The sequence below is a fragment of the Lepisma saccharinum genome, chromosome 3 (assembly GCF_977018435.1).
Source record: "Lepisma saccharinum chromosome 3, izLepSacc3.1, whole genome shotgun sequence".
In the NCBI taxonomy this organism is placed as follows: domain Eukaryota; kingdom Metazoa; phylum Arthropoda; class Insecta; order Zygentoma; family Lepismatidae; genus Lepisma; species Lepisma saccharinum.
The window spans coordinates 90,682,936-90,693,526 of record NC_139231.1 but is presented as its reverse complement, the minus strand read 5'-3'; the positions used below and the strand labels follow the sequence as shown (position 1 = coordinate 90,693,526).

The following is a 10,591-nucleotide window of genomic DNA, read 5'->3' as shown; positions in this document are numbered from 1 at the left end:
ACGCACATGTAAAATGATATGCTACATGGCCCCCTCCCATTTGAAAATCTGGATGTAATTCCAAGATGGCGGCTTTAAAGATGACCGCCATGATGCACACTAACTGCATCTCTGGTGCGCTTCCACCCCATATCTGAAATTTCATCGCCCTCCGTCAAGTAGTTTTCAAATTAAAAGGGTGGTGCCAGACTTTTGCCTCACCCTGTATTAACATTTTCCCCACTAAATTTCATTGACACATGCATAAAATTATGCACGAATAACCTTTTTAATACTAACTTTAGGATACAATGTAGATTTACTGTTCTATAAAGTTCCCTTGAAAATACAGTTTATTTCGCTTCATAGATAAGGATTAGCACAGTGCGCAAGGCAAAAGTGGCGACATGTGAGGGCAACTGCCCCCCTCGCTACCGCTAATCGCCGCCACTGATCCTAATTAAATTATATCCAAAAAAAATAAATGGGAACATTACAGAAAGAAAATAATAAAGTTTTATTTTTTTTTAACATGTTGCAAATATCAATATCTCTACCATGCATCACTTGTGCTAACTCTCATATTTCCAATAGTTGTGTAATGCTGAAAGACAACTTATCAATTAATTTTGATCAAATGCAAATCTTAACTTATTTTCCACCTTTGATTTGAGCAATGCAATCCCTCTCAATGCTAAATATAGTGTTGTGTATTTTAATTTGAAAATCCTCAAAACATATATGTCATCAGTTTGAGGACATGCATATTTCAAAGGTAACTAGGTTACACAAATTTGAGTTCCCACCATAATCAAACCTATGTCATTTGGAAAGAGTGCAAAATGTTTGGCTACATGAGAGCTCCAAGTTATTTAACAATATATCCATTATTTTATTCATGACGACAAAATCATTAATGTAAATAATATATATTACTAGGAAGTGTTAGATAAAGTGATGAACTTACACAATTTCAGTTAAAAAATTAATTACTTTTTAAATAAATATCTGAGTACAAATTCCCCAAATTATAATCATACAAATATTACTACATTCTCCAAACATACCTTTCCGAGGAGCCAATTTAACTCAAACTTTTTTTTTCTCAATTTCGCCTGTAATTTTTCATTTGTCCAGCTGAAAGATATATTTTCTTAACGAAAATTATGTGATGCTCGAAATGTAAGACATTTATATTTTTTTCCAATTTTTTTCCTCTGACATAAGACTAAAGAAAAGAGCACATGTGGTAACCCTAATATCTATAACGCAGCTTTGCTGTTGCACTTTGGGTACAATCTACTTCCGCATTCACAGGTTTTTTTTTGTTGTTGTTGTTTTTTTTTACCCATTATGTTTATTTAAACAAGGTTGTACTGTCACCAGTACTCGAAGTGGAAATTACTAGATTGGGGATGCTTGATTGAACTTTGGGGATATGTGGGTGACAGTGCTCGAAGAGGGTGGGGGAGGGAGACATTGGGGCATGCTATCCCACTAGCTAAGAAACTTTTCATATAACCTCTTCCCAGCTAGAATAATTTTCGTAAAGATCCCCCACCCACCCACTGCAATATCTCCATCTTGATCCATACTAGCGTCATCCCACTTATCCCCAAATTTGACCAAGCACTTTGAGCACTGGTAGGAGATTCTTGTATATTTCTACATGGTGGTAATAAAGCAGGGGTGCTTATGACAAGTGTGTTATTACTATTTTAAAATCTCATGTGAATATTGTGAAGATTAAACATAATGTTAATAATACATTGTAGCTGATTTGAAAAGAGTAATTTTTAAGGATAAGCTACCTTTCAATCAATAAAGCAATGAATTATTTATTATTGTTTAATGTACTTGCATTATCTGCACATGTCTTTATTTAATAAATACATACACAGGTAATGTGTGTTTAATTTTAAAAAGTTATACTACTTGCTTAACAATGAGATTCTACAGGAAGAAACTAATGTGAAAATAAATTATTAGATGCACAACTCAAATAAATAAAAAATGTGAATTGATACAGAGTTTAGTGAAATAATTTTGAACATTGGCAATCATTTGTTAAACCACATTCATTACAATTCTGAGAAGTACGCCATTTTCCAAATAGATTATCAGCTTTATCTTTAAAGTAGCAGCTCACACTACACAGTTTTTGTTTGAAGTAAAGTAAATGGCGAACACTTTAAATGTCTGGATAAAAGTATTCATTTTATGTCTTTCAATGCAGGTCAGGCGCGGTTGGCCCTATATCGCACAGGATCAGTGAACCCCCAGTAATATACGATAATCACCTCGAGAATGAACAATGTCTTTAAATTTTCACATTATTTCGCTAAAAATTCTACACAATAAGTCATGTATTTGTGCCCGTAACACGGCGAACTCTCTTGCTGAGAAGAAGAAACCGCGAATTGGCCGCCCTGATACAGACCCTCAGTTGAACCCCCACAGGACAGCTCGTGCCATTGTGAAAGCTTCGTGCGGGAGCAGAAGCGCGAGGAGGGTATAGGACAAAATACATGGGAGATGAGATTCCAGAACCTATGTCTCTACTCAACGGTCATGCGCAGTTCGTTCTCTCGCAGAAGCCGCGGGACAAGGCTCCTTTCTCGCTGCTTCCTCCCTTCCAGTGTTGCTGTGTGCGGTTCAAGTTTGAAGCGCACACATTACATATTCAATCTTCTCTTGTATCATTTTTGCACCGAACTTCTTGGAATAAATGCAAGATTGTGTCAGAGATGGATGAGTGGAAACAAATAGAAGCTGGAATTAGATGCGATGAATTAAAATAAAGGAGATACATTACCAAAATACCTTGTGCATGCATTCAGAGGTTTTTTCTTAAAGGTGGAAACACTTCGGGTTCGCGAAAGAGAAAGAATGGCGCGAAGACGTGACTCGCTGTCGCTCGGTGTCAAAGTCTCAAGTTTTTTTAGTTTTTGAAGTGCTTGGATACTTGTTGGAAAGTATTAAGTGATGCTGCGAGTGAAACGAGGGATGGACTTTACCTAGGTTATGTCATTTGATGCAGTGTAGGCGTTGCTGTCCGTGCAGGTAAGAAATGACCGATAAAAATGCACATAATTAACGTAAACAAACTTCCTTGTCCACTGAAAAAAAGCGTGTGCTGGTCGACCAGCCCCAAATTTGAACAAACCTGTCGCGTATAAATGAAAGGGTCTCAGCAGGGACGTCGTTAGGGGGGGGGGCACGCGGGGGCACTGGCCCCGGCAAACGTCTACGTGGCCCCGGGAAACTGTTCTGTATTTGCTGGAAATTTTACTTTGATGACAAATATTGCAAAATAATTCTTCAGTAAATTTTGCTTGCAGTTTGAAACACTTCTTCAATTTTCAGTAGCACGAACCCAAGCAATTCATTTCTTTCTTATTTCCCTGTTTCTTGCTTGTTGAACACAAAGAGATGTATAGGAAGGGGATGCAGTTAATGGTTTTGTGATCCTCCTCGGTCAGGGAAGTCTGAGACCTATTAAAAATGCACTTTTCCTCCCTGCTGCACACCAGATCCAGGATCCCCCCAAAACCCGCACTTTCTCTTCATCTGGCCCTGCACTGGCACCATGGCCGCCGAAAGGACGACACAAACAGGAAGATTTAACTACGGGTGGCTAGAACTTTCTGGATTAATTATTTTATGGTTCAGAAAAGATATCCCCATGCATTTCAAATTCCAAGAACAGAATTCTATTGCTTGTCCCTTTTTCGGCGCGGGAATGAATGACATTGCGGTTCTTCTCACATGCACTCAACCCTCCTGCTAATGACCTGCCCTGCAAGGAGGGAGAAGCCACTTTCTGAAAATTCGGAGAAACATCGAAGCGGTTGGTTCATCTGTTGATTTGGTGGACAATTGATATCTGTCAGATAGTTGAAGTAGGATTTGTTGTCCGAGCGGTGGTAAACTTCTGTAAACACGAGAAGATAGCATCACGAAGTGTTTGTGATCTCATTTTCCTACATCGCGAGTAGAATGTCGAATGAGAAGCTGCCAGATTGTCTTCCTCTGGAAACAATGGATCAGGATCGAATTATCGACCAAATATCAAATATATTGGGATTCTAAAAGAGAGTTTGACTACCACACAAGATCCTGGGTTCGGCTCCCAGGGTGGTTGATCTCATGTATAATGAAGAATAAACCACGTTTCAATTAAGGAAGGAAACTAGGTATGTAGCAATTGTTTTTACAGCCGTCTGCATACTCTATAAGTAATATGTTACAAAATTTGTATATCTTTCTGTGATTTTTCTTCATTTAGCGTCCACCTGCAAATGTGGAAGCTGCTGCTGCTTAGGTGGTTAGGTTGGCTAGACATACAAATATAATTAATCTGTAGTCATACAGCGAATAATACTTATAATATAATCATGAGTTATGGAGAAGCAAATAACTTATAAAGCATTTTCGGTTTCTATTTGTTGTGCAGTGGTTAACTAGGTGCATTACGATGCTAGGGGTCATGGCTTCGAATCCCGGACTGAGCGTGTGTGTTCTTTATAATGGTCCTCTCATCAATTTCACATCACTCATTTTCATCTTCACGATTAGCCAAAAGTGTCAGAAAAGCGAAGTAAAATAAACCAAATCAATTATTTATGTATTTCTACATTACGCCGCTTTTCTACCTCTTGGGTTAAATGCGACGATGAGGAAGAATGATGAACCGATGGAATGGCGATGGGACAGACATGATACAACCATACCTGTCCAATGTCCGAACCTTGGACCTCTGGCTCAGTGGAATTCTTAAGGAAGAAAAACTGTAAAAGTAGGGTGAAAAGAAGCAAAGTTGTACGATGAGACCCGGGACCCCTTGATTACAATGCGGCGACGCTACCACTGCGTCATCGAGGAGGTCGAGAAAAACTTACAATTAGTCAGTAAAATTAATATTGAGGGACAAGGCCTGCGAAGAGTTCTTTCATTCGGTTGCGCGCGGTCATCACATCCAGTCCCATAGTTTCCAGAGCAGAATTTTCTTCCATATCGTTTTCAAGTACTTCTCAAATTGTCCTCACGATGTTGGAACAGGACAGAAATTTTGGAACTAATACTAGCAGGCACATACCCAGGGAAGGGGCTCGGGGGCTGCAGTCCTTTCCCGAAATCCTACAAATATCTGATTTTAATAATGTGTAGTAGTGATCAAATTTACTTCATTAACAGGATTTAACATCTTGTATATGGTAAGTTGTTGCAATATACCAAGAAATTCATCTTCAGAGCATTTACTCCTCCCCCCAACCATTTCGTCTTTAGATAGCAGCTGCCGATAAGGGATAAGCTCCTTCCGAATTCAAATTCTGCTTACCGGCCTGACCACCAGGGATCGAACCTTGAACCTTTCGATTGATTGATTAATTGAACTGGTGATTTAAGCCCACTTTATGCACAGTAAGGTTAATCGGGATTGGACCTACAGTTTAAAGTGAGATCCGAACAACTATGTGCCTCCACCGGGAATCGAACCCGGGCAGGTTGTTGAACCTGCCGAACCAAAGACGAGAGCGTAATAATTTGAGCGTGTGCGAACTATGTTTTATCCAGTGCCATCATATATTCAGTTTTCCACACACAAATAAGATTAATTTTAAGAAATTAGACGTGTGCATATAGTAATTTCTTATCGTCATCATTTCCCAAGTGAACAATCAGATGCCATAGAAGACTCGGGCCCGCCCTTGAACTAAGAGATACCGGATTCGATTCCGATATAAACTGTATACATGAGATGCCTAGCTTGAACTCATTACGCAACTATATATATACTATGTAATGTATATAATGTATGTATACAGTATAGGCCTATATGGTGTATAAATAGTTTGATAGACAAAATCTTACGATTGGGCCCCCCCAAACTGATCAACCTAGCTACGTCCCTGGGTCTCAGGTTCGATTTCTAGTATGCGCATGCCATTAGTTGCCATTTCCCTTTAACAAATGTAGGACCAGTTCTGATTAGTCAGCATGGACGTCCGGAAGGGGAAAAGGGGCCCCCCCCCCATGGAAATTGAATGTAAACCAAAAATTATATATTACACGCATATAATTTAATTTCAGTCACAGTAATTTTTGGTAATTATTATAAAAGCGTTGCAGTAACTTCAGACTGAAGGAGTGTTTTTTGCTCCTCGTGGGGAAAAAATATATTACTTGCCCCTACTTGAGGACGTCCATGATATTCCAACAAAACTCAACTTTTTTCATAAAGGCACAATTTATTGTAGTTTCAGCCCTAAATTTATTCGCACACCCCTACAACAAAACCTTATACTCCCAGATAAAAAGAATTCTTGACAAAGCTTTTAAACCCTCCCCCATCCTTTTGTTGGGCGAAGGAAGTATATTTTGCGGAAAGTGAATATATGTCACATCACTTCAGTGAACCCCCGGATAAATAATGCACGAGCCGCGCCTGATGCAGGTTTACATGTTTACAATTGCTTTTAGATTTCCCTACAAGATAAATCTGTGTTGTGAAAAAAACTAATACTAGTTGTTAAGAGATTATTATTTCAGTACTAGTTGCTGTTGTATTCCAGCTTCATCTTAAAAAGTAACAGAGCCACCCAAAAATTATCATGTTACTTCCAAACGTTAGAGTTACCAATTAAGATAAACTTCTGGTACAGTACAATCTGATTGGCTTCAAGACTTGATCAAGTAGGATATTATACTTTATATACATAAATGCCAATTTTCCTTACTTTATCTTAGTTATCAATATTAAGAAGTCAAAAGTTATCTTTTGAGATACCAATAGTTTAGTGTGTGTGTGCAATATGCTTAATCAGTGATTAATAATCACATAACAATGGTATCCAGCACACAGCCTTTTAACAGTCTGTGCAGAGAAACCTCATCTCAACACAAATTTGTACTACTTTAGTCCCTGAGCTTAGAAGCAACTCCATTGCGAGGTTCTATAGAGTGCCTTTGCCACCGTAAGTATGAAAGTTTACACACAACAACTCTCTCACTTACTAACGACACAAAGTACCACAATGGAGCATACTCTAATGTGATCAACCCTTGAATGTTGTACGAAAATAATGTATAGTCCCATGGACAAGCATTGAAATATCGGAGAACAAAACCTGTTGAAAATTCCCACATGTATATCCAGGTCACGTAGATCAGTCCTCGCACAATCACGTTAACTCTGTCTTTTAACCACCATTTGTACATATTTTCCATTATTATTCCTGAGATTCCATAGATCAGAAGGGACCATACGCTGGAACATCCTGTAAAATAGAAGAAAAATAGTAACAGGTGCAATGTAGTACATTCTTCTCGTTATTTCATATAGAAATGGTTACATTGCTACATGTGCTCAGAAAATACCATTTTAGAATACACAGATACTCCTTACGCCAAGTGTATTTTCACAGGTTTTTTTTTTTTTAACATTTGAGAACATATACAGTAGGTACCCTCTTAACCGGTCTCGGTTCAACCAGTCGTCAGTTTAACCGGCAGCTCAGCTGAGGAAAAAAATACTGACTTCTTCTACATAGAATACAGTACAGACTTCCTTAAAAACATATAGTACTGTATTTATTTTTAAAGATATAGTCTACAATTTGCGATTAAAATTATCCGATATGCCATCTGGTGGGATTTTCCGGAACTACTCCATGTAGGATAGGAAGTTGTTCAAAGCATGGGAAATATATTCGAAAGAGTAACGTTTACTGTTCAGATTTTTGCTCTAAATTGTTTTGTGGGTCAGGACAAGTGAAAAGTTTGCATGTGTTTCCACTCCGTGGAAATAACAATTTGAAATTTGTAAATAAATCAGGGAAAATTGATTGACCGTGGATTGTCATTAGGGGATAACATTGAAATGCAGCAAGGAAATTACGAAGAATGCACGTGTCTGTTCACCTTATTTTCCGAAAGATGATTCTATTACCATGAAAGTATGATGTTCTAATTGTTAAAATTAGAATTATGCTTAAATTGTCGGTTACATAACTAAGTTAGTTTTAAATTATAAAGAGAGGTTCTTGTTATTATATAATATGTATTATATTAAATTAAATTATAATTAGGAATTATTGTTCTTTATGTATAAAACTTTATTTTTTCCAAAACAATGTATTATGCATGAAATTTGGAACAGGTGCAAGTCAGTTAAATGCGAATATGAAAATAGTTTGAGAATTAATTAATGTCTGTAATCACAAAGGTAACCAGAAAGAGAAAATCAACATGCTAATGTTGTTGTAGTGACAAGAGCCTCGATGTATTCTGAATTTGTTATTATTAAACCGGCCTGCCTCTTTGGGGGAACAACTGCAACGGTATGTTTAGCTACATTTTTCTCCCAGGTTCTAATCCCGCTCGGCCTTGGTTGTTTGTCAGTTTCATCAATTTCATCATTTCATCACCCATCCCCATCTTCGCAAATTAGCCAAGAGGCACAAAACGCGAAGTAAAATAAACTAAATAAATCATGCTTTGCAAATACAGGAGAATTGCTTCATTTTAAAATTATGAGAGACCCAATTACAACCTGAGCTGCAGTTGAAACAGCACTGCTTTGAAGAACCAGTGCGTAAACATTAGTTTCGTCTGCATTTTCCGTGTTATTTTTGCCTATCGTAATTAAATGCTTCGTTCTCATCACAGCTTCACCTTCGTTATAGTTCCCGGAATTCACATCGCATTTGCAAATATTTAAAATATTGTGTAATTTAAACATCTCTTCCATACCAGCCATTGCAACAAGCTGCTCTTACGTACGTACTACTACTGAATGTAAACAAACGATTTATCCTACATAGAGCGGCCATATTGAAAGCGACACTAGAGCTCAGGTGGTAATTTTAATCGTGAATTGTTTAGTTTAAAAATGTGCACATACTGCACAGTGATACATATACAGTAAGTTTTTATGTACTTCTTTTCTGCTCATCTTGTGAAGTGATGTAGTGATGTTTACCGTATTCCATTACATAATTCAGTTTAACCGGGCATTTCGATATCCGGCCAAGGCTCTATTCTCGTGGTGGCCTGTTAAGAGGACACCCACTGTATATGAACATTATATAACACTAGATATTAAATAACATGAGAAGTCAGTAACAACAATACTAGAAGTACAGTAGTTATAAAATATTCACAAAACCAAATTAGTAAATTCTTAGATATCATTCATGCTTTAATATATGAATTTCATCATTTGGAAAGTTCATAGTCAAATCGCCACCCTAATCTCCCCTCTAAATCTGGGTTTGTGGAAATGTGAGGAATTGTCACATAACAGCTAAGATAATTGCATAGGCATATCCCTCACCAATTCCAAAGCTAATCAAGCACCCTCTTACTAGCGAATTTTCCACTTCAAGCCATGATGGGTGGAGCTATCATGTATAAAATAAATTAATAATGAATAAGTTTTGAGTGTATCCTTTCTTAAAGAAACATGCCCTTTAATTAAGGAACACAAACAACAACACAAACCATTAAATACAACCGAGAGAGATGAGAAAGATAAGATTAATTGCCAATACAAATGTAGATGCTGGGTGTGTCCATCAGCAGCATGTAATTAATTATACTTTCGAGTTCATCCCAAACCACAATATGACCATAGCGTGTACACAACAGAAGGTAGTTTATGGACCTAATTATTCATTATTTTTGTTGTTTTTATACACACCCATATTTGCAAGTGTTCCCAATTAAAATGAACAGATTATTTTGTACATAGATAGACACTAGCTGTTAATTCGAATGAAAAGGCTGATGGACATATTTGTGTTATTAATATAGGATTGCACCAGTACACAAGGTTATATTTGAAAAATTTCGAATTGGGGGAATGGTTCCAGTAAATTCTTTCAAAGCACCATAATATGTATTATGTAAATGACACATGCAGCATCACTCTCCCTGCAAAGGGAATGCTAGCCAGAGAAGTGCAGTTTCCAAAGGGCGATTCCACATCTTTCCTCCAGGGCTACCCTACCAGACATCCTCTTTTCACTGATATGTCCTACATTTTAGACACTGGTCTGTGAGGAATTTGAAAATAAAATCTCAAATGTTTCTACATTTTGAGGATCACGTAATTTGCCTTAATTACATATTTCTTTCAGTTAGAGAAACAGAAAATCAAAGGGAAATTATTTATCTCCTGAGGGAATATAATACCCTACAGCTTAATATATGAAACCTTATAATTTCTACGATTGCTAAACCGACTGAGCTACAGAGCCAACTGATTTTTCGCATCTGCTGTTTTACCTGTGTGAAATCGTATCTTTCAGCGATGCCAGTACATGATATTAATTACAAAAATGTAAAACTGATTTTGCAATGTTATAATTATAAGTTTTTGCCATTCCCTTGACGAAAACCCTTCGGAGCCACTTGTTACCATGGGCATTCCAGAGGAGGGAAGTCAATTTTTTTCTGGGGGGAGAAGGGACAAGCAAGGCATTCCCACACCCAAAACACTGCTTCATTTTGAAGTTTTCATGTCCCTGCAACATTCTGCCCTTTGTAATTGTCGATCCTTTATAATAATGCGTGCAAATTATTATGACAAGCGGATATTTATATGTGA

At 37.4% G+C, this 10,591-nt stretch overlaps 1 protein-coding gene across 2 annotated transcripts in view; it reads right to left on the bottom strand.

Moving 5' to 3' along the window:
• Positions 1-5,346: 5,346 nt before the first annotated feature.
• The window catches only part of LOC145985236 (transmembrane protein 229b-like), a 46,823-nt gene continuing 41,578 nt past the window's right edge, over positions 5,347-10,591 (bottom strand). For both annotated transcript variants that reach the window (XM_083119002.1, XM_083119003.1), the window contains exon 3: positions 5,347-7,259. In XM_083119002.1, the coding sequence (XP_082975128.1) occupies positions 6,898-7,259 (362 nt within the window). In that variant the 3' untranslated portion in view covers positions 5,347-6,897. The remainder of the gene's footprint in view (positions 7,260-10,591) is intronic.